The 25,609-nt window shown below is 32.8% G+C and overlaps 1 protein-coding gene across 2 annotated transcripts in view; it reads left to right on the forward strand.

The window, feature by feature from the left end:
• TMTC3 (transmembrane O-mannosyltransferase targeting cadherins 3) overlaps positions 1-25,609 on the forward strand; it is a 46,195-nt gene that overhangs the window by 14,930 nt on the left and 5,656 nt on the right. Inside the window, exons 4-12 of one of the 2 annotated variants that reach the window (XM_074325305.2) lie at positions 275-374; positions 2,428-2,543; positions 2,994-3,166; positions 8,894-9,146; positions 12,821-12,969; positions 14,665-14,785; positions 16,681-16,792; positions 22,950-23,053; positions 24,324-24,493. In XM_074325305.2, coding sequence (XP_074181406.1) covers positions 275-374; positions 2,428-2,543; positions 2,994-3,166; positions 8,894-9,146; positions 12,821-12,969; positions 14,665-14,785; positions 16,681-16,792; positions 22,950-23,053; positions 24,324-24,493 — 1,298 coding nt within the window. Of the gene's footprint in view, positions 1-274; positions 375-398; positions 432-2,427; positions 2,544-2,993; positions 3,167-8,893; positions 9,147-12,820; positions 12,970-14,664; positions 14,786-16,680; positions 16,793-22,949; positions 23,054-24,323; positions 24,494-25,609 lie in introns of those variants that run through there. The other variant, XM_074325306.2, reaches the window with a different exon arrangement.

The following is a 25,609-nucleotide window of genomic DNA, read 5'->3' on the forward strand; positions in this document are numbered from 1 at the left end:
ACACGAGACCTCTCCCCACTACTTTTGCAACTTCCTGTGCCTCTGTAATTATTTTAAAATAGTACTAGTAATAAAAGAACTTGAGTCACTGATAAATTTATTTTTATAGAAGATATACAAATTCACCACATGAGGGCACCCAAAGAATGTCTAAGAAAGAATTGTACATGTGAAAAGTTACCACAATTTAGTTTCTAATTATAGTGCTGGTGCTATTATAGTTAAATTTTCAAAATGCTCCTCATTTATATGACTTCCTCCTTTTCCTTTCTAGGTAACAGGTGTTGTGGGAAGAGCAGAACTTTTGTCATCTATATTTTTTCTAGCTGCATTTCTGTCATATACCAAATCAAAAGGACCAGATAATTCCATAGGTAAATGTCTAGCGTTTTTGTCACATACCAAATCAAAAGGACCAGATAATTCCATAGGTGTGCGTGTGTGTGTGTGTGTGTGCGCGCGTGTGTGTGTGTGTGTGTGTGTTGGAGGGGGGTTTAATTTTACTTCTATAGCTATAAAACTTGATCATGTAATTTAATTACCTTTTAGTGCTTCTTATTAAACATATACCACACTTGGAGTTTGTATTTATATATTGTACTACTTTAGCATGTATGGACATATGAAAGTATGCAACACTGTCAGTACTAAAAATTTTGCATATAGTTTATATTTTATCATGACTAACATTTTATATGATACAATTTTTTAAAAAATTACCATAGAACATAGGAGTTTTAGGGTTATTCTTGGTTCCGTCCACTGCACTTATAAATGATACAAGTACCAATTCTTCAGTTGTCTTTCTGTAAATAAATAACACCTATGAAGGTTGTGATTTATATTGTTTAGGCAAAGTTAAAAGCCTATTAGTGTGTTATCGGGAGGATCACTTTATAAATTATATAAACATCTAACCACTATGCTATACACCTGAAGCTAATATAAAATAATATTGAATGTCAACTGTAATTTTAAAAAATAGTCACAGGATGTAAAGTACAGCATAGGGAATACAGTCAATGGTATTGTAATGGCTATGTACAGTGTCAGAGGGCTAGTAGATTTGTTGGGGTTATCACTTAGTGAGAGTTGTAAATGTCTGATCACCGTGTTGTTTTGTACACCTGAAACTAATAATAAAACAAAAGCCTATTAGAATATAATTTTTATTATGTGTTGATCATAGCTATTTATTGAGTCCCTAGCATTGGCCTACCCTGGAAGATGCTTTGTTATATTAGCTCATTAGTCCTAATGATGCCTGGCGTTGTCAGAAAACAAGTTTCAAGCAATAAAAATGATTTTTAAGCATGTGGGCACAGTGGGCATGAAAGGGGCTTCATATAACGGCCTTAACCTATATTTGGTTGATCTTAACATTTATACTTACTATCCCCAACAGTGTTTGGGGATTTGTTTAGTTGTTTGTTTGTTTTTGTTGGGTTTTTTTTTTTTTCCCCAGTAATTTTAGGTTGTAGAGTACTTTAAAATTACAAACAATTTTAAACATAGATGAGTTTCTATATTAAGCCCAATGTCAAAAGAAAATATATTAGAGTTATGACTTGTGTTCTTATTTACTCCTGGATTTTAAGTCAGTTATTTGAGTTTTTGTTTTGATTAATGTTCTTAATGAATAAAAACTGAGGTCACACAATCATACTAGCATTTTTTTAAAAACTGGAAAAAAAAATAGAGGTCATATTTTCCAATAAGAAAACTGATGTTCAGAACAGTTGCCCAAAGTCACAAAGCAAGTAAGATTAGTAGTAGATCCGGAATTACTCTCACAATTCATTGTTCTTTAATCAGTTACTACTAAGTAATGGACATTTACTTAAAGTTGATGAAGTAGGTTTTTCATTTAAATAGAACTTGTAAATATTGTGAAATTTTTAAAAGAGTAATGTTAATTTAAATGCTTTTTATTAACTTGTTTCAGACTTTGTAGTCTTTCTAAAATAAGAGTAGTACTCTACTTTGCCCAGTAGTTTTCAGTTTCAAGTTTTTAATAAATGAAGACTATTGATATCTGTGTGATAATTTTAGGTATTTATTTTTATTTCAAATTGATAGTTCATTAATCCTGACACTCAAGCTTATAAGTTTCTCTTCTCCAAATTGGCCACCCTACCTTTGTTTTAAAAGTTAGTATTTGGTTAGATAATTTTCATCTCTACGAAAAAATTTTTAGTTCAAATTACACATCCTGATATTTTGTTTTGAATATATAAAGCGAAATTTACAAAATTTAAATGCATTTTAAAATATAAAGTATAAGTTAGTGGGAAATAATGCAAATAGGAATATAGAATCACAAGTAAAGTTTTTCAGCAATGTGTGATGGTTGCCTAACTTAAAATATCCTTTTGTGATATCAAATTGTTTTGTGTAGTTTTATATTTTTCTGTTCTCAAATTACAGTGTGGACTCCAATTGCATTGACAGTGTTTTTAGTGGCTATTGCAACGCTGTGTAAAGAACAAGGAATAACAGTTGTGGGAATTTGCTGTGTGTATGAAGTATTTATTGCCCAGGGGGTAAGGAGAAATATAAATTTTCTGGTTACTATCTTGTTTCCTGTTGAATCGTATTTGCTATAATAAACTTATTTTCTAAATGCATCATTATGTAAATCAGTCTATCAACAATGATACTGAAAATTTGCAAAATACAAGCATTCTTTTCCTCATAGCCAGTGAAAATTACTTAACATTTGATAACACCTCCAGCTTTTTAAACACTGCTTTTTAAATTTCAATAATGAAATTGTTGGTCAATTTGGAAAAGTACACAGTAATATTGTACAATATAATTATTGGACAAGATTGTCGGGTTCAGTTTTATTCATTATCAGTTCCGCAAATTGTTCCATATTGATTTTATAATTACAGTCAATTTCTATCTAATCTTTCATTTACAAAATACTCCATTATTGAAAACATTGTAGTATATGTTTATTTATTGAAAACTTTTTTTTTCTTTTCCAGTATACTTTGCCATTATTATACACTACTGCTAGACAGTTTATCCGTGGAAAGGGTGGTATTCCCTTTTCTATGCTACAGACACTAATAAAACTCATTGTTTTGATGTTCAGTACACTATTACTTGTCGTGATTAGAGTCCAGATTATTCAGTCCCAGCTTCCAGTATTCACCAGGTATGAAATTGTTTTGTTTTGTTTTGTTGTTGTTGTTTTCCATCCTTTTTAAATTAACCTTGGATTTTAAGTGACTGTAAATATTTCAGAAAGTGTTTGATTTACATTGAGGTTTTTTAAAGAGACTTGAGTCATAATTAAGATTTTTTAAAAACCTGCATATGTTTAAAATATACAAATTAATAAATTTTGAGGTATGTGTACACTCATGAAACTACCACAATCAAGAAAATAATGACCCTCAAATTGGTTAAGTGTTAAATCTTCTATAGCCTTAGTGACTTTTGTCTTCTTGTTCTATTAATTATTGAGAGGATATTGAAATCTCTGACTATAACTGTAGATTTGTCTGTTTCTCCTGCAGTTGAATCAGTTTTGCTTCAGATGTTTTAAAACTATTGTCAAGCACATAAACATTTTGAACTGTAATTTCCATTTGATGAATTGATCCCTTTATCATTTTTTCCCTTTATCATTATTAAATGAGCTTCTTTACCCCATGTAATAGTCTTTACTCAGAAATTTACATTGTCTTATATTAATATAGCTACTCAAGCTGTCTTTTGTTAGTGTTACAAGGTTTATCTTTTTCCATGCTTTTACTTGTTATCCATCTATATCTTTATATTTAAAGTGGATTCCTTGTAGGCTGCATATACGGTAGTTGGGTCTTCTTTTTCTGTTTAGGCAGATAATCTGTCTTAAGTGGGGTGTTTCGGCTATTTACATTTAATGTGATTACTGATATTGTTTGATGTAAATCTACCATCTTGCTAATTGTTTTCATCGCCCCATTACTTTGTTTTCTTTTTTCTCTGTGCCTTCTTTTGGATTGAGTATTTTATTATCATCCCATTATTATCTCCTTGTTGACTTATTAGAGATAAGTCTTTGCTGTGATTTTTTAGTGATTGCTTTGTGGTTTTTTGTATATGTCCTGTATCACAGTTTATTTTCAAAGGATACTATAATTGTAAGTATATGTAGTATAAATGTCAGCGTCTATAGTATAAGCATATATATAATTAATAAATTCTTATATAAACATATAAATTGCTTTTGTGCTTTTTGCATACATATTCCTTGAGTATAAATTATAAATGCCACAATAATTGTTGTTGTTATTTTCTGCTTTAAACAATTAACTTTGGAAGAGATTTAAATAATTTTTTAAAGTTATTTATATTAACGCATACAGCTACCATTTCTCGTGTTCTTCAGTTCTTTATTAGATCAAGATCTTCATTTGGTACCATTTTCTTTGTGACTGAAGGACTTTAACATTTCTTGACATGTAGGTCTGCTGGTGATCAATTCTTTTAGCATTTATATCTAAAAATATCTTTATTTTGCCTTTGTTTTTGAACAGTATTATCCCTGAGTGTAGAATTCTACATTGGCTGGTTTTCTTTCGGTACTCTAAAAATATTACTCTTCTATTTTTTGTTTTACATTGTTTTCCATGGGAAAGCTTCTGTCATCCTTATCTTTATGCTTCTGCAGGTAGTGTCTTTTCTGTGAAGCTTTTAATATTTTTTCTTTATCATTGTTTCTCTCCTCTTTATTTTTTCAGACATAATTGACATGTAACGTGGTATTAGTTTTAGGTGTACAACATAATGATTTGATGTATAGACAGAGAAATGATTACCATAAGCTTAGTTAATATCGCCACACATTAATTACATTTTTTTTTTCTTGTGATAAAAACTGTTAAGATCTACTCTCTTAGCAGCTGTCAAATACACAATACTATGTGGTTAACTATAGTCACCATGCTATACGTTACATCCCCAGGACTCACTCATCTTAAAACTGGAAGTTTGGGTGAAGGTAGTCCAAAGGTACAAACTTTCAGTCGCTATTTCTTTTATCTTCATGTTTCTTGTGTTTGGGTTAATTGAGGTGTTTAGAATCTGTAGGTTTTACTACTTTATATATCCTTTGGAAATTTTTTAGCTATTCTTGAAGTTTTTTTCTGTCCTCTCTCCTTCTTGTGGGACTCCAATTACGTGTATATTAGGCTTCTTGAAGTTGTTTCACTGATACTCTGTTCATTCTCCCCACCCCCAAAACTATTTTCCCTTGGATTTCATTTTGGATTGTGTTTTGTTTTTTTCCCTGTGTCTTCAAGTTCACTTATTTTTCTTCTGCAATGTCTAATCGGCCCTTAATTTCTTACGGTTATTTTTCATCTCAGTTTCATCTCTAGAAGTTCTGTTTGAGGCATTTTTACTTGTTTAATGTCTCTGCATGTTCTAGTGCTTTAAAGTCCTTGTCTACTAATTTTGTCATCTGTCATTTCTTGGTCAGTTTTGATTGAATAATTTTTCTCTTTCTGGATTGTATTTTTATACTTCACATGTCTGGTAATTTTTAAACCAGTGCCATTTGTTCTGGGATGCATTTATTTACAAAATGTCTCATCCTCTAGCCTTGCTCTTAAGCTGTTTTATGAGATCACGGCAGCATTTATGTTAGGGCTAATTTGTCTCCCCTACTGACACAAGACCCTTTTGACTTTCCGATGGACTGTGAATTATGAGGATTTGCACCCTGGCTGCTGAGGAACTATTCCTAGCTGTGTGTGATACTTGGGAATTTTTATCTAATCTTTTTGGGAGGTACTTCCCTAATCATATAAGTTTTCCTAGGACTGCTATAACGAATTACCAGAAACAGGGTAGGTTAAAGCAACAGAAATTTATTCTCACAGCATTGGAGGTCAGAAGTCCAAAATCAAGGTGTAGGGCACAGTTGATTCCTTCTGACGGCTCTGAGGAAGACTCTGTTCTGTGTCTTTTTCCAAGCTTCTGGTGTTTGCTGGCAATCTTTGGCATTCTTTGACAAGTTGCTACATCATCCACTCAGCTTTATCTTTACCTGGCCCTGTTCTCCGTGTGTTTGTCTTTATTCTCTCCTCTCTGTATAAGAACGCCTGTCATTGGATTGAGGCCCCCCCCCCCCCAATCCAGTATAACCTCATCTTCACTCAACCTAATGTAATGGCAAAGACCCTGTTTCCAAATAACATCACATTCTAAGGTGCTGGGTAGACATTAATTTGGGGGAGACATGATTCAACCCCACCACACTGACCCTTGAGTATTTCCTCACATCATTATGCCGGTCAGTTCTCATCAGTGCTAAAAACTGAAGAGAGACCTTATAGCTCTCCTGAGTTTTCTTTCTCAGCAGCTGTCCTCTGGCTGATATTCTGCGTCCTCACTCCAGCCCCCTGGGCTCCTCGGTTTCCCAGCTTCATCTTCTCAACTCAGGGGTACTAGTGGGCTCTGCCAGGTTCTGCCTGACAGCTCCAAAGACTAAACTCTCCAGGTCGGGCTCCCCTCATTTGTTTGTCTTCCGTCAGGTATAACTGTAGAAATGTCCTTTGTTTGATGCTCAGTGTGTTTAAAAAAAAAACAATGTTTTATATATCTTGTCCAGTTTTTTTAGTTGTTTAAGGCTAGAAGCAAAACTTACCCTGAATTTTAACAATCTGCTTTTTCTTGCTCTACCATTTAGCATTTTTTCTATTTCACCTTATTGGGCTAAAATTTTAAATGAAGTTTATACTCGTTCTCTATTCAGTTTTCAGTAACTGACATTACAAGCAAAAACTTTTTTTTACCAAAAAGCCAAAATGCATTCATGTTGCTATCTATGATAATGCATTGCTAGCCTGGTTAGATAAATTTTATTCAGATAGTTCTGTGTCCAGCACTATCTTCGTGATATTTTTCATATAATTATCATTTTCAATAGTATTTTTTTCTTTAAAGAATCATTACATTTTAACTTCATAAATATTTACCTTCAAGTCTAGCCATGGTAAACTGAACAACTCATTTAAGTATTAAAGTATGGGAAATAGATTGAATTGTACATATATATACTCTATATTTCTTTCTTCACCCTTTAGTTTCAGTGTTTTTATTCTGTTTGTCATTCCTTTTAGAGAATTTGATATCCCATCTTCAATTTTACAATATGAAAGTATGGTTAATAGGTGTAAATGTATTTACTTTGTTTGTGTGTTTGTGGATGGGTATATAGAGTGTGTTACTGTTTCTCCGAAAATAACACCTAGCAGGACCATCAGTTTTAATGCGTCTTTTGGAGCAAAAATTAATATAAGACTCAGTCTTATTTTAAAATATTATAAGACCGGGTCTTATAATACAATACAATACAATACGATACCGATACCAATACCGATACCAATACCACAAATACAATACCCGGGTCTTACATTAATTTTTTTCTCCAGAAGATACATTAGAGCTGATGATCGGCTAGGTCTTGTTTTCGCGGAAACACGGTATATATAAGTATATATTTGTGTGTGTATATATAAATTTTATTCTATTTCATTACCTTGTGAAGTTGATTATAGTGTGATTTGACATACTTTGATATATAGTCTTTCTCTACAGTTCAGTTATTAAATTAGCTATCCTAAATAAACTGTTAATCATAAAAATGAATTCTGAATAGTAAGTTTTAGCTACAGGAAAAAAGGTAGCTTTGTATTCAGTTCTGTTGATTATTTTGAGAATTCAAGCCCTGATTCTCAAGATTTATTATTTTCCATATATGTAGATACTCAAATATGAAAATTTTAAATATTATTTGTCAAATAGTAATTTTTCTCAACCATTTGATACTTTTAAGAAGAGCAAATCAAATGAGTGGTAAAGGTTGGTTTTTCATTGACTTATTCATCTTAAAATCAGAAATTGGGTTTTTAAAGGACTGTATATTAATATTGCCAATAAAATCTAGAACATAGCCTAAAGAAATGAAAATCTGGTTAGTCATTTGAAATATAAACCAGGATACAAGCTTATTTTAATACATACTAGGAGGAAAAGTAGAACACAAATAAACTGTTACATAGGCCCATAGAGTTAGTACTTTCCTGGAAATTTGGTTTTTAACTTCCTAGAAGTCTAAGCAAAGAGGGAAAGCTCTTACCGTGTTTCCCCAAAAATAAGACCTAGCCGGACCACCAGCTCTAATGTGTCTTTTGGAGCAAAAATTAATACAAGACCCGGTATTATATCATACTATATTATTTTATGTTATATTATATTATACCCAGTCTTATATTAAAATGAGACCGGATCTTATATTAATTTTTTCTCCAAAAGACGTATTAGAGCTGATGGTCTGGTTAGGTCTTATCTTCAGGGAAACATGGTATGTGGTAAAACTTCTGTGTCTGTGACAAGAGAAAAACAGTAATTCTTTCTAAGAAGCATCATTTTTATGAGCCTTTAGTACTGAAAAAACTTTATATTAGAAAAACATTGGTTAGTGTTCTCAGAAGCATTCATATAACACATACAACAATGAATCTTATAAAACTTACTACTTTTGTTAAGAAGGTGGTAATTTGATGAAAGTACATCTGCAGTGTCAATATTATTATAGTATCCATGTATGAATTATTCTAATAACAAACTAGAAATGGATAACCTGCATGCCCTTCAATCAGTTCTTTATAAATATCACTCTTCTCAACTAGACATTTCATAAAGATGAGACAATTTGAACTTGGGCAAGAATCTGAGGTAGTCATTAAAAATATTTTTGTCTTCTGTTTAATGAGATTACATCGAAAATACAGCTTTTATTATTGTTCAGTATTTTATATATGTTATGTATTAATTTTATGTTTAGGAAATTTTTAGTTTGAACAACTTTTTTTCATTCTTTATGCAGGTTTGATAACCCAGCTGCTGTAAGCCCAACTCCTACAAGACAGCTAACTTTTAACTACCTCCTTCCTGTGAATGCTTGGCTCCTATTAAATCCTTCAGAGCTCTGCTGTGATTGGACCATGGGAACAATACCACTTATAGAGTCATTTCTAGATATTCGAAATCTTGCCACCTTTACTTTCTTTTTCCTTTTGGTGGCTTTGGGAGTATTCAGTCTCAGATATCCTGGTGATTCCTCTAAGACTGTTTTAATGGTAAGAAATTTCTTTATTTTTCAATAATATTACATTCCGTTGGTTAAGAGACTGCCTTTAATTCATTAAAAGCATCCTTTTAGAAACAGTCTTTTTTGTTCAACATCATCTTAATTTATATACTTACATTAGGTTACCCTAAAATTATATATCAGAATTTGACATGCAAGCATAATTTGACATATACCGGGGGTTCCAAAAAAATGTATGCAAGTGAACACTTTGGTCAAAATTGCTCAAGCAGTAGTTCGCCATAATTAGAAGTGTCTGGACGCTGATGGTAACCACTTTGAGCAGCTCTTGTAATTGCAGAAGTCAAACGTGACTTGTATTTATCTTTCGTTATCGGTATATGTTGAGTATTACAATTTTAATAGTTTTTTCCTTTCTTAAAACGTGTATATATTTTTTTGCACCGTCTGTATATTTAGCATATAAAACAAAAACTGATATAAATTTCCCTAATTTAGTAGGAAATCTGAAATCATGCAGCATCCTTTTGGCATCAATTTTTCCTCATTTCTTAGCTTTACCTAACTAGATTGTCTATTTTCTAAAGAAATGAGTCATATTATATACTTTTTTGTTTTCTTGGCACAGAGAAGAGTGTCATGTAAGGTATGCAGCCAGAAATATATAGCTCTTCAGTTCTCGTTAGCAAGATTCGTTAGCAGTACCTCCCTTAGGTATTTCTTACTATGTTCAGAGAACTCTGATTTCAGAAAAAGAAAAAAGCAAAGACTTTTCAAACAGTTTCTTTGTAATTTTCTTATGCTGCTCTAACATGTTACTCATAACAGTTCTGAAGACTCTTCCTCTAAATTCTTGAAGACAATAATCTTTCACATTTTCTTGAATCAGAAAGTGTTATACTTTGCAAATATATCATTTTTGGCTGGAGCCTCTAGATTCATTTATCCATTCTATTAAAAATTTTTATCTCAACCTATGTATTAGGCAGCATTATAGGCACTAAGAATGTGATAACAAAAAGAAATACAAGGACCTCATTTCCAGGGGACTTGCATCCTCGAGAAATTTGAAGCCAATTTCTAAGATACAGAGAAGACTGGAAAAATATAAGAGTTTGAGGAAAGATCATATTTACTATTCACCTTTGATCTGTTTCGTTTGAGCTATCTTTAAAACATCCTAGTGGAGATTTTGAGTATCACCTTGTGTCTAGAATTCAGGGGAGAAGCCTAAGCTACACATAAAATTTTAATTGACTGGCATATAGATATTTATTGAAACCAGGATGTGGATAAGAAGGTGTATGGAGAGGTTATAGAGCAGCCTTTGTCAACTGGGTTTTATGTCTTCTGGGGTTTCATTTTTTGTTTTATGGCATGAGTTTTCTCTGTTAAGTTTGGAAGCATGGTCACCTGCTGAAAGTGACATGGGTCTAAATTTGAGAAAAGTAGTCAAGATTCAAAACATCAAGGAGAGTTAGAGTAAACTACCAAAGAAACCTAAGAATCCTGAGGAGTCTTAAAGATCAATTTGAAGATGGTGATCATGAATTTATGATATTGATCTATTTTGCTTAGCAACTGTCTCTAGTAGTGCATTGTTGCTCAGATAAATACAGACAAGGCAGATATATGGTAGAATACGTCCAAAGCTGAGGTTCTGCTAAAAGAAATGTAATAAAAGGAAGGGTACGTGAATTTAAAGTTTTGGCAAATAAAAAATGATATGTAAAGTGCATAAAAAATAAAGAGAGAATAGTGTCAATGAAATGAACATAGATTTATATAACTTTTATTTTATGTGCATAAATAAGAACAATGGTGACCTTAGGTATAACTGCTTTAAGTATAGTCTTAAACATGCTAATTTTTATGAAGATAGACTCCGAAGATCTCTGGAAAGGATAAGCAGATCAAAGGAGTACCTACTACATGCCAGATACCATGTTAAGGACTTATTAAATAAGATGTTATAAGTATCTCAACAATATAATGTAATTATTAATCCCCATTTTATTTATAAAGAAACAGTTGCAAGGGGATTGATTGTTTACCTTATGTTACATAGGAAGTAAGAAATGAAGCGATTGGTCTGCAAACCCTTGGCTCTTTCCACACTACCTTCCTCCCTTTTAAAGAGTTTACATAAGAAGGGAATTACATTAATCATAGTCAACTAGGTTGGCATATACTAACAGAGAGTGTATTAGAACTTCTAAGTAACTCAATAATCATTAGAGACATTCTTTTATCCAAGAACCAATAGGTTTTTTGAGAGATGGCTTTTCTTTTTTTGTGTAGCTTATGTATCCATCCATGATGCATCTTTGGATCACTTTAACACTTCTAATTCTTTCAAATGAAATTGCTTTAGGGCAGCGATGAATTAATAGGGAATACTTTTTTAAAAAAGGACTACATATTTCAGAACATCTCTATCTGTTTCACAGCTAGCTGATTATTTTTATCAAGCACTTCTGGTAAGTGTTAAATGAATTATGTACTCTTAATCCTTTACCTTTTTGATTAAAAAGGAAACATGAAAATTTCAGACATAAATTGATATAATACTGAGCAATTTGCTGGTAGTGCTTTTCTTCAGATTCAGTATTGCCTCATTACAAATAATTAAAGTTTGATTCATGAGGAAGGTATTCTTTTATATATATACATATAGATATATACATATCTATATGTATATATATGTTTAAGTATAATAAGGAAAAGACATTGTTTCCTCTCAAACTGTTACTGTAGAAGACCCTCAAACTTCCAAAGCTGAAGGAAAAACTTGTTTATTCAATTAGTTACTATAAAACACATAGGGTTAACAAAATGCAGAAGTAGATGTCCATAGAAACAGATGTTCTAATGGCAACTGACTTATTTCCTTCCACAAGTTATTTGTGTGGTAGTTATTTGTGTCCTACTTTTCATAATGGCTTTTTAACCTGGAAACCATATGCCATCCCATTTCAAAACGGGGGAAAAAAATCACGTCATTTTTGAGAGGTTTTATTTCAGTGTGCAGTGTTAGAATTTTAGAAGTTCTTACTAGAATTTCTTAGAATTAGAGGTCTTAGAATAAAAGACTAAAAGACTTGATTTAAAGAGTACAGTTTTATTTTTATACATACACTGAGCCTCTATTGAATGTATGTGACTTACCAGAATATTATGCAAAGTAAAACGGAGGTACAGAAGTAGTCGTCTGCCATCTTGTCTGAAACATAGCTTATCGATTTCCAATATGATGTGGTTACTTATGTAGTAAAATCATAAAAACTGGCATGTTTAGCTATTTTTATCAACCTTTGTGGATTTGTTTTGTTAAAATCTATTAACATCTTTCTCTGTCAATTTATTTTTACTACATGTAAAAAAATTAGTTAGAGGTAAAAAAATTATATCTTATTTTATATATATTTTCAAGAAATATTTCTTACTTAATTGGTTGAACCTTAATTACAAGTTCTTGCATTGCATTCAAGAAGACTTCATCTCACCTTGCTGAAATACATTTTTTTGTTTGTTGTCATCATCGCTAAATTGCCTTCTTTGTGTTTAAATTAATATTCTTTATAGTATTACTAAAAATGGTCCACCAGTACATTATCCAGATTATTTGATAAAATACTTGAATTTGACTATTGCATGTCCATATATTTTTTTTAATTTAATAAAATATCTTTTTCTTCGTAGGCACTTTGTTTAATGGCATTACCATTTATTCCTGCATCGAACCTTTTTTTTCCAGTTGGATTTGTGGTTGCTGAGCGAGTATTATATGTTCCTAGCATGGGGTTCTGTATTTTGGTAGCCCATGGATGGCAGAAAATATCAAATAAAAGGTGAATTTAAATACTCATTTAATGCTTACTAACTATAGTATCAAATATGATACATTTAAGTATTTTAAATGTTTAGTTCAATTTTATAAGTCAAACTTTTATACTTATGTTTTTCATCTTCATAATCTCCTCATCTTTCTGTAATTCAAATTAGGAAAGCTCCATTGTACCTACCCCATCTTATGTTCTTATATTTATATAATTTTATTTCACAGCCTGAGACATAACATACTTTGAGTCAGACCCAAATGCAAACAAGGGTGTGTGAAACGTATGTAGTAAGCAGTTTGTAATTTCTTGCTAACATTACTGTCTTCACCATAAAACCACTATGTCCTAATTGCCTGAAACTAACAATTAAGAACAGAGTAGTCACTCTTATGTATATAAGACATGGTCAATGTCTCTTTCTCACCTCCAGTCACCCTTCATTCAACCCACAGAATTCTAACTTCTTTCTATATCATTTACTAACACAGATAACAAACTGCCTCCTAGGAGCTAAATCCAGTCAATGCTTTTTATTTAAAATTGATTTCTCTGGCATCTGTAAAAACTTTAGATTCTCTTTCACATCTGTTCATTTCTGCTCTAAATATTCTCTTAATTCTTCTTGCTATACCTACTCTCTAAATATATATGTTTGTTGTTTTTTTGAGTTTCACTCATAGCCATTTTTCCCACATTGCATATTATCCCTGGATGATCTCATCTATGTCTACAATATTAACTACTATCTACCAAAACTTTTCTCTCACCTTCTACCCATATCTCCATTTATAATCACTACCGGTATTTGAATGCCTGCCAGGCCGTTTAGACTTGTTTTCTCATTGAACCCTCACACTCCTTAACTCTATGTTGCAAATTTTTAAATTGAAGCTCCTACAGGTTACCTGAATTTTACAGGAACACACAGCTAGTGAACAGCAGAGTCTTCATTCATATGTGCAACTACTTCCAATGTCCATGTTCTTTCTGATTCTTGTACCCTTATCCTGGTTAACTGGATTTATCAAAATGAAAGAAATTGTGAGCTGTGTTACCAGGACAAAAACACAGACTCTGAGAACATTAGTACTAAATGAGATCATAGGGATTATTGAAGTATACCATCTTTTTATAGATGAGGAATTGAGTCCCAAATAATTAGCCTAAAGTATATAAGTAATTTGCATCTATTTTATAAAGAGGTAACGTTTACTATGATTTTTAATAATTCTAGCTTTCAAATGTAAAATTATTTTAAGAATGTCATGAAAATCTGTGATACGTGAACGTAAGCAGAAATGTTTTTAAATGTAATAAATGATGAGATTGACCTTATAAACACAAGTAAGAATATTCAGGTTGTAGGTAATGTTACAAAGGACTTTAAATGTAAAAAGTCACAATTAAAAACTGGTTTTATCAATTTTTTGTTATCAACTCTAATAACAAAGTCGCTTTTGAAATAGAGGCCAATATTGGAATATTTAATGAAATTGAAGACTGAAGTGAAAGGTAGTATTCATAATATTTCATTTTTTTGGTGGTGTTGTTTCTGAAGTTGGATGATTATTAGGACAATCCCTGTCCTTTAGAATAAATTCAAACATGACATTTGGGGACATTTAACATATGTCTTACCTCTGTTCAGAAAGGTAAAATGCTTTTGGTGATAGAGATAATTTGTTTTGTTTTATTCTCAAACAGTGTATTAAAAAAGTTATCCTGGGTTTGTCTGTCTATGGTGATATTCACTCATGCCTTAAAAACACTCCACAGAAATTGGGATTGGGAATCTGAATATACATTGTTTATGTCAGCCTTGAAGGTAAGGTATCATCCAGAATGACAGGAAAGTATGTCATCAATTACTTCTTATAGCTGTGTCTAAGGTGTTTGAACTTTACTTTTAATAGACATGTAACTGTCAATATTAAGTACTTCACCAAAAGATTAATAAAAATTGTACTTTATGTAATATATACCATAATCAGTGCTCTGAATAGTACTTACCTGTATGTCCACAGCATGTATAAATAATTACCTAATTGCTATACAGTTGTTAGAAGCTCAAATGATAAAATGGTTAAATAAGAATACTATTTTTAATTGGTTATAAGGTACACATTTTTTAACCTTTTAACATTGCTGAAATTAGAATACATCTTACAGTGAAAGGCATCTTATAATTAATTAGTGACTTTTTTCTTTCTTAATGGTGCATAAAACAATGGTGAGTCTTAATAATTGATGGCACCTTAGATTCAATGAAATAAAATACATGGCAAAAAAAAAATGGCACCCTACTATGTGGAAGACAACCAACCAATGGTTATATAATACTATAGGAAAGATGGGAAGTGGACTAAAGGAGTGATACAGCATTTCTATAGAATGGACAACATAAATAAGAATAAGTTCTTTTTAAAAATCACAAAATTTGTTTTCTAGTTACAAGCAAAGATTTGTTTTTCAGGTGCTCCCTTCCTGGTGCCCCTCTTCAAATCTCTAAATCTTAACTTCCTTTTGACTATTTCTCTACTCTCCACTGCCTAGCTTAACTGTATCACTGCCTCATTGCAGTATGTGTGACTTCTTAATTTGACATCCACTTAAGATCAGGTGACTATCCTCTTAAACCACTCAGTAACTCCATTATCTCCCCTTGCTCCAAAGTCTGCAAACAAATGAGCCTTCATTACCATTCTTATACATCCACACCCCTGGAATTCTAATGGAGCCCCATAATTTTCAGGAATTTTACTTGTCCTTACTCCCAGGACAATACTGAAAACCACGGCCCCAATCACTGCAGTTAGTTCCTTGGCTAGGTACCATCCTCTGCCATCAGGAGCACCGTGACCATCTGTGGACCCTGAAAGCACAGATCAATGTAGAACTTTAATCCCAGGGTTCTCATTACCATAATAGAATACATAATTAACTTTACTGGAGCCTGAAAATAAGTAATTAGTGCAATGTTTAAACACATTTTCATGATCGAATACCTTTTCTCCCAAAAGAATGTAAGTAGTAGAGCAGGAGTTTTCAAACAGCACAATGCTTCGATCAAATAAAATTTTTTGTAAAATTCTAGTTTATAAAATAGATGCAATCAGACTGCTGTGGTTAGTATGTTGATGTTAAACAGAAGGAGAGAGTAAATTTGATGAAGAAGCGTTCTTTGGCTCTTTTCTCATCTCCAGGGACATTTCCATGGAACACTCCATTCCAGTAGAAAACCACACAAATATCTGTGTTAGTTGGAGTCTTTTTTTTTTTTCTGGGAGAAAATCCAAGTAATTTTTTTCCTGTTTTATTGAGATATAATTTACATAAACTTTGTATTAGTTTAAGGTGTACAACATAATGATTTGATAATTTGTTTTTATTACAAAATGATTACCACAATAAGTTAACATCCATCATCTCACATAGTTACAGTTTTTTTCTTGTGATGAGAACTTTTAAGATCTACTCTATTCCTGATTTTTAAATATACAATATAGTATTGTTAACTGTAGTCACCATGCTGCAAGTTCCATCCGCAGGACTTACTTACCTTGTAATTGGAAATTTGTACCTTTTGGGCACCATTACCTATTCATGGACATCTCCATGGAACAGCCCATTCCTAACAGTATATCAAACAAATAGCTGTAGTAATTGGAGTTGTATTTTTTTAAACTGTAACTGATTTATGTCTGTACTTGTATATTTAAGGTAAATAAAAACAATGCCAAATTATGGAATAATGTGGGTCATGCTCTGGAAAATGAAAAGAACTTTGAGAGAGCTTTGAAATACTTCTTACAGGCTACTTATGTTCAACCAGGTAAGCATTATTAATTAACAGAATTATTTGAATAGTTTTTCTTTTTAAAAACTTGATTATATTTGGGAAAATAGGGTAGAGTTTATTTTCAAACTTTGAGTGATTTGAATACTACCAGTATTCAATGATGGCTTATTTTGAATTGGGTTATATGCTAAAACTACTTATATAAGATATTTAAGGAGTTTTTTTAAAACGTAGTGGAATTGTTGAGTGGCACTGATGAGCAATTCTGGTGGAATCATAGGTGCAAGAGCCTGATGCAAGAGAGGGTAGGAAGAATAATTGGAAACAATTGGTAATGAAAACTTTTATAAAGGGGATTGATAAATGGCAGTGGTGCTGAGTATGGGATCACAGGAGGGTAGTAGGGGTATTTTATTTTTCATTTTAAGATGGGAAAAACAGCACGTGTGCAGCTAATCTGCTGAAGCTGGGAAAAGTAATAATTCCAGGTCGGGGGACTAATTACTGGATTAATGTCCTTGAACAGATGAGATTAATAGGTTCTGGTGCACAAGTTGAGGACTTCAGTTAGTCGTAGAACTGATAGATATCCTGTGGTAACAGGGAAGACAGTATATATGGACATGACAATGGGCAGGTGAATAAATGACGTGGAGGAAGCTTCTGGGTTTTGCCCTCTGTTTGCCTCTGTTTTCTCAGTGAAATAGAAAGCAAAGTCATCACAAACTTCAATGTACCTATTAATCACTTGGAGATCTTGTTAAGGTGTATGTTCTGATGTATAGAGGTTTAGAGTAGGACCTGAAGTTCTGCATTTCTAGTAAGTTCCCATGATGCTTAGCCATGGATCCCACTTTAATAAACAATGATCTAGGAAAGTATATAGAGAAGGAAAATAATATAATTACCAAGCAGCTATAACACCCTACTTGAGATTAGGAGTACTTAATTTAAAATTAAACCAGTTGATGTAGTTATATGTTTTTATGTGTTTTTCTCCTACTGCTTTACAGCTGTAGTGGTACAGGCATGGATCATTCAAATAAACAGGATTAGGATTTTGTCCTATAAAAGGAGTGGTTATAATAACGGAACACAGAATCTAAGCTGGTGAAGGAGGGATGTGAGGGAGGGTAAGGGATGAAGGAAAGGTGACAGGATCAGTGGTTTATAGATCTGAAAAATCGTTGGTGTCTGAATCGAGTCTAGCTAGAGTATAAAATTTTTCAATAGGAATGCTCTTGGTGTTTCGAGTGTGCAGAATTGCATTTCAGGACATGTACCAAACGTGACCCCCCATCCACCAAATGCCATCATTACTTTCCATTCAGAATAATGACCAAAAAGTGCCACCACACACACTTTTCTAAATATCCTCAGAGGGGTGGGGAGTGGCAGGCACTGTCCCCTTTTTTCTATTAGATGTGACTATGGCCATTAAAATAACTATTTAAAGAAAGATGGAGGTGAAAGTCTTTGGAAGAAAAGACATCAAGGCCACGTATTAGAAGATCCATCTGTGTAGATTTTAACATCACTAAGAATTTTGAAAACTTTGATGTTGGAGAGAATGACAAGGATCCGGGAGCTATGACGGTGACTGCAGCAAGGCAAGATAGTGGACAATAGAGTTGAATGACCAGAAATTCAGAGAAAAGTGATTGTAAAATGGAATGACAATGATCTGACAATGGCGAGGATCCAAGAGGACACCTCCCAGACCCTTCCTTCAGGCCCAGAGTGAACCCAGGATGAAAGGGCACAGTCACCACTGGGAGGCGCTGCAGTCTGAGCCATGTCCCCGAAGCAAAGCCACATTTCAGTTACAGAAAGGTGAAGAGAAAGTTCTAGAAATAGAAATGATGGTCTGGCTTTCCAGTTTTTAGGAACATCTCAGGTAGTTTCGTTCCTCTTTGATATATAGGGTACATGTCTTGGGTTCCCTCACCTCTTTGCTTCTGTTCATGTTCTTTGAGCCTAGAATTCCCCCATCCCCCTTCCTTCCCACCCACCTTCTACCATATCCTGCCCATCTCTTACAACTCATCTAACTGAAAAACCCTCCTATCTTTCTAGTTAGAAACAAATATTTCTCATCTTTAAAACTCCTTACAACTTCTTCTGTAGCTTCCCTTTGATATTTGTAGTTTTCTATTTAGTACTGTATCCTATTTATGTATTTTAAAAAGTTTTTTTTAATTAAAAACATTTATGTATTTAAGCTGAGGAGCTTCCTAGGGGCAGCATGAACATCTTACTCATCTTTGCATTCCCTGCATCATCCAGCATGGTTTTACCCACAGTCAGCAGTCACTAACTGGTAGTTTTTTTGTTTTGTTTTGTTTTGTTTTTCAAGTTGGTATTATTTTTTGTTGTTGTTGTTGTTGTTGTTTTTTAATTAGTTTCAGGTGCACAAGACAAAGCAAAACTTAGACGTTTATCATTTATATCCCTCACACTGTGTGAACCCCCCTCCCCCCATCCACTATCCCTCTGTACATTCCCCAAATTAATTTTCAAACCCCCATGACCATCTTGTGGTTACCGACTATTTTTCAAAACCTCTCACCTTCCCCTTATCCCCACCCCCCCCGCCCCTCTAGCGACCCTCTGTTTTTCCTCCATGTTTCCAAAACTGTCTCTGATTAGTTCATTCACTTATTCTTTTCTTTAGATTCCACATATAAGTGAACATTATGTTAAGTGAAATAAGTCAGAAAGAGAAAGACAAATACCATATGATCTCACTTACATACTAACTGGTAGTTTTAATTCATTGCTTTCCAAAGCCTTGGTTGGATTCCTTCTCGGAGTTTTTAGGAAAGCAGAGTTATCTTTGATGTCAGACACACAGGGACTTTGAGACTTAGACGACATTATTTAAGCCTCTTCAGCCTTGTCTTTCTCATTTCTAAATTGGAACAGTAGTTTTTTTTCTCATTGCATTGTTTTAAAGACTAAATTAAATGGCATGGGTGTGTATGTATGTGCGTGTTTAATTTTATCTAGTGGGTAGAATACATATCACAAGATGTTACCAGGTGTAGGCCCTCAGTTTTTAATTTAGTACATATTTTTCCTCTTATTGTCAATCGTCATTTTTTGCTGTTTTTTGAACCTGTCTCCTTTAGTATGACTTTCCTACCTCACTCTCAGAAGTGCTCTTTGTAATCAGCCAGACTAGGAGAACAGGTAAACCAGTTGATTACAATTTATTATAAAATAGTACATTAACTTAGAAACGTTGAATTTGGCATTCAGAGTCATCTTGGATTATTCTTTGTTTTTTAGCTATGTTCTTCATAGATAGATTTGACAGATGAATGACATGTAAGGAGGGAAATCAAGAGTCCTTTTTTGTCCCTGTTAGATATACAGATGAAAATAGATTTATAAGTCTGGATACAGGTCAGGACTAGAGATAGAAATTTGGAGTAAGAAGCAAATAGAGGCTATTTAAACTCCTGAAACAGTACAACTTCACAACGAGTAGGGATCAGTAACATTTTAAAGTTAACTTTCAAAAAATCAGAAGGAGTTCAGTCTAAAAGCTCTTCTTGCTTAGCCGAATAAGAATATAAACAGCGGTGGTCTTTGACCAGGTGACATGCATATCATGTTAGATGAACAACTGATTGCAGTGTTTTTTGTTTTGATGATTACAATTGTTTTAAAAAACCCTAATTAACACAGGTAAAATTTTTGCAATTGGAATTACAGTGTCCATAAACACCTTTACAAGACAAGGGTAGATTTTTCTTAAGGAACACCAGACCAAGGTTTGTTTTTGCCTTAAAGTCAATAATTGCCATTTTAATCTAAGTCCAAATCTTTGAAACTGTTTATATCAAAAGAGAATCATGGACCTGTTCAACTTGGATGCCATCAAGATGGAAATGACTTTCAGAGAGCTTTTAGGAGTTTCCAGATGTTTATCTATTTACGTTTTAAAGGAATTGATAAATTTTTTGTATAAGAAATACTGGAAAGCAACATAGATGCCTAAAGCCATCAGTGTGGGAATGCTCAACTTCACTGTTGGTGGCGCAAGAATTATTAGACAGAGTTAGTTGCCTGTTACTTGCCAGTCTTCCTTTACATGGAATTAAATACAGACAGCTAGATTCAAGCTGCTGTTGGCCTGGATAGTGCACTCAGAATAGCAAGATTGTTCTTTGAAATTCTGTAGCTTTTTAGTCATTTAAATGTCATTGGTTTTTACATCTTGCCTGCTTTTCTTTTCTTTTTTTTCAAATTTACATTTACCTTACCAGTAATGCTGTTTCTTCCTGTAGAATCCCAAAATTTTGTGATGTACAAAGAAATTGCTTAAAAATTATGACTTTCATTTTATTAGCTGTATTGTGCGTATTGCTTTTCTTGCTAACAGCTATCTAATTGCTGTCTTTGTTCATTGAGAACATTGGACTGCTTTATTTACTCTAGTGTCTGAAGTCTTCATTGATGACAATATCTCCTTGCCATAATTCTGAGATCTTGATTCCAGTGGGTAGTAATTTTCCTCATCTTTCATCCAAATAGATAACCTCTTTTGTAAGATTGGTTGGGATTGATTTCAGAAACATTTTAAATACTTAGCTGACATCATTATATTTTTATTTAAACTTTAATTTTGGGGGGATTTTATGTATCCTTCATTTTTCCTAAGTAACTTTCTGATCTCTATAGTAGACAGTGTAAATTTATCTAATGTTAAAAAAAAGTGAGCTTTATAAGAGCAGAGACTACCTACTCTATTTTTATATGCACTTGGTAATGCAATGACTCTCAGACTTGGCTCTACATAAAATTGCCTTTTAAACGTTTTAAAAACATTTTTGCAATCCAATTCCTGAAGATTCTGTTTTGATAGAGGTGCTTGGGGCTAATGTATCTTAATTTTTAAAAGCTACACAGGTATTCTGATTTGCAACCAGGTTTGGAAATGGTTAGCCTAAACATTTTTTTTTCTTGACCCCCTTCTGAGACCCCATGACATTCAGCAGTACATCTAAAAACAGAAATCAGCCTCCTTCCCCAGCCTTGTCTCCTGGTTCTCTAACCAAACCTATACTGCATCTGACAGTTTTTGTGCAGTGCACACAGTTGCCAGCCTGATACATAATGTAGCAAGATCTTAGGACTGTTACTCTCCTCCTAGGGGAATGCCTAAGATATATATGCTTGGCCCCTATGTGTCCTGGGAGTTGCAGGCAGAGAACTATTCCACAATTGCAAAATCATCGGTGTCGCAGGCAAGTAGTAATCATAATTTGAAACCTTGTCATGTCTGTTAGAGATTCATGTTGGCTAAAATTTGTCTGATTTAAGATCTTCTCCCTTCTTTCTATCTTTATTCCAAATCTTTGAAATATTTGTTGGGAAATGTATGTTAAACCCTCATATCTTTCTTATTTAAATTGCGTATTTTTTCTATCCCTGAATAAATTTGCTGAGTATTCGATTTTCCATATCAAAATGAGACAAAAGTTCCTGACATTCTGATATTAACACAACCTTTTAAAAAGTTTTAAATAAATTATATAGGAATTTATCATCATTTAAGAGAGATGGGCTACTGCATATTAAGTTATATTATAGACTCCTGATAATTCCATTTTTCTTGCATTCCAACCACATTCACAAAAATTTGAAAAAACAAAATCACAAAGTTTTTCATATCTCTTTGCCCCTGTCACACCATGGGTGCAAATATAACATTTGAAATCATTCTAGGAATTTTAATGATCCTTTTTCTTTTTTTTTTTTTTTGCTTATAGATCTTTTTCACTTTTAGAGTTGAGCCATATTTTTTAAGTGAGTTCCACAGCTATGAGGTTAAGAAAATGGAAGCAAACCTTAGTATAGTAAAGCATAATGAAGAAAAATGATGTCAATTTATTTATTCCCTCTATTTCTTCCCTCTCATGTCTTAACCCTTCAAAGGTCCATTCAAATAGTTTTTTCATGTTATATGTGTATTTTCTGTCTTCACAGTACTTTACTTAATAATTTGCTAGTGTAGCATTCATTGATCAGAAGTTATAGCAAGTTGTGTTAGAAGAACTTTATAAGGAGGAAGCAGGACCTGTTACCTAGAGTTTTTGTTGCTAGAACCATGTCTTCTTAGTAGTAAACATTGAATCCTATTGAGTATTTTTGCCAACAAATAATTTCTTTAAAATTTTAGATGATATTGGTGCTCACATGAATGTAGGAAGAACTTATAAAAATTTAAATAGAACCAAAGAAGCTGAAGAATCTTATATGATGGCCAAGTCACTTATGCCTCAAGTAAGTTATCATAATGTATTCCTATTGTGTCATGTCTCCTAGATATCCACATAGGATAGAATTATCTAGATGGAAAATTCATATCTTTTCTTCAATTTATTGATGTAACAGTAAGGCATCCGATGGACCATCTATTAGTATGAGTTTTATAAAGGATTACATTGACTTTTATAGCTTACTTAATTAAAATTGTTTATAGTCTGTTTATAAAAACTAAATCCATAGTTAGGAATTTTAGATATTCTTGGTTACAAGTTATCAATGAGTTAAATGACTTTAAATGAAGAGAATTATATTTATGTACATTAAGCACTGAATTCAACATTATTCCCACCAAGAAAATAAATGAATAAAACAACGTAGCTACATCTCTGTTGCTGTGTTGTGTCCACCGTTGTTATAATGACACATGTACAAGATTCTGTGGAAATCACAATACAGTGTCCATGTTGGAAAAGCTGATCCTGCCCTTGACCAGCTGCTCTTGATCCTGCCCTTTACCAGAAAAGATAGTTTTCCCAATCGTAGTTTGTACTAATAGTATATTAATAAGAGTAGTGATAGTAAAGTGATCAGATAGTTTGATAAATGTTTTAGGAACAAAGTTGGACCATCTGATATCTTAATTATTTCAGTCCTAAGATTCTAATGTTAAGGTATATTCAATATAGATTTTTATCAGATGCAATTTATTATGTTCGTTGAAAATTTGGGTTCATATATATTACAATAACCTTTACTTAACCTGAATAATCAGCTAATAAGAGAATTTTATTTCCTAACTCTACCAACAAGTGAGGTTTTAGTATAACTCTGAAATAAAACTAAGTACCCTATTGTCACAACCAGGAGATATTTTGCTAACAACATAAAAGTTGACATGTTGTAACAAATACACTAGATTGAGAGAAAGGAGACCTTAGTTCTAGTCCTGTCTGACTTAAAACATGCTAAGAGACCTTAGTCTCTAAAAGTTCTTAATTATATGACTTCATAAAATGATACATGTAAATAAAAAGCTAATCATATTCTGTTGAACTGGAATGAATGTAAAAAGTATATCCTTCAGTGCCACAAAATGTTATTTTATTTACATTTTGTGAATACTATAGATGCTTTCACATTTTTATGATTTATTTTACTATAGCAGTAAAACTATTAGTATTATCTTTTCATGTTCTCTATATATTTTTAAAAAGTTACTCACCCTACTTGACTTTTATTTGGTAGTGAAATATCAAATTATGAAAATGCCTTTTCTTCTGAACAGGTTATTCCTGGTAAAAAATACGCAGCTAGAATTGCCCCTAACCACCTAAATGTTTATATCAATCTGGCCAACCTGATCCGAGCAAATGAGTCCCGACTAGAAGAAGCAGACCATCTGTATCGACAAGCAATAAGCATGAGGCCCGATTTCAAGCAGGCTTACATTAGCAGGTATCGTAGTTCACTGTAGGCTATCATCATAAAAAATTGAAGCTACATCTGTATGTACATTTTGACTATTTTGACGAAATTGGCTTTTGTTTCCTCAGTAATCTCAGTTGACAACCAAGAACATAGAACATAACCTGTTTTAGACTAACAATCAAATTTAATTGATTTGATTTGAAATGACAAGGGAGTCCATAACTTACAATAGCAAACTTTATGTTTTATATGAAAGAAAGGTTAGAAGAATCTCCTTCTTAGTTTTATGTGCTTCTCATCACCAAATTCGTTTTATTTAAAACACCTGAAACTTACGTTTTATAATAAGTACTTCGACTATCCAAATCTCAGGAGCTTTCTTAAATAAATACTGAGAATTTAGTGGTGATTGATGCCTTTATCTATCACAAAAATCTTTTTAGTTGTAAAAAAAAATTGGGGCATCACATGTTAGAACTTAATGCATTTCCCCATGTAAGTGTTATAGTTTCTATTATACTTGATGAAAACAGTGTGTTAAACTTTGTTTTGTGCTCTCAGTCCAGAAACCTAATCACTTTGTTTCTATGGGGAAAATACATTCAGAAGGTAATAACGTTTTGATCTCTTCATAAGTTTTGCAGGTTGTCTTTGTTCAGCCTTATCCAGTACTTTGCTTTAGGTTTAGTGGAGTTGCATCCATAAATAAAACCTGTCGTGGAATTATTAAACAGTCTCTGCATACCATTTTGGACAAATACCATGTTCCCGAAAATAAGACCTAGCCAGACAATCAGCTCTAATGAGTGTTTTGGAGCAAATATTAATATTAAACCCGGTCTCACGTAATGTATATATTATATGAGACCGGGTCTTATGTAAGACTGGTCTTATATAATATTAAAATAAGACTGGGTTTTACATTAATTTTTGCTCCAAAACACGCGTTAGAGCTGATTTTCCGGCTTGGTCTTATTTTCGGGGAAACACGGTAGGCATTGTAGAAGTTGCCTAATCAAGAATATCAATTGTTCATTTGATTTCATTCCTATGCTGATACTTCAGGAAAGAATAGTATCATAATAAAAGTAACTCTTATATCGCACATATGTCCTTATCAAAATGACTTTTTAAGCGTTCTAA

Source organism: Rhinolophus sinicus, chromosome 1 (genome assembly GCF_057876585.1).
Source record: "Rhinolophus sinicus isolate RSI-liver-muscle chromosome 1, RSI-T2T, whole genome shotgun sequence".
In the NCBI taxonomy this organism is placed as follows: Eukaryota; Metazoa; Chordata; class Mammalia; order Chiroptera; family Rhinolophidae; genus Rhinolophus; species Rhinolophus sinicus.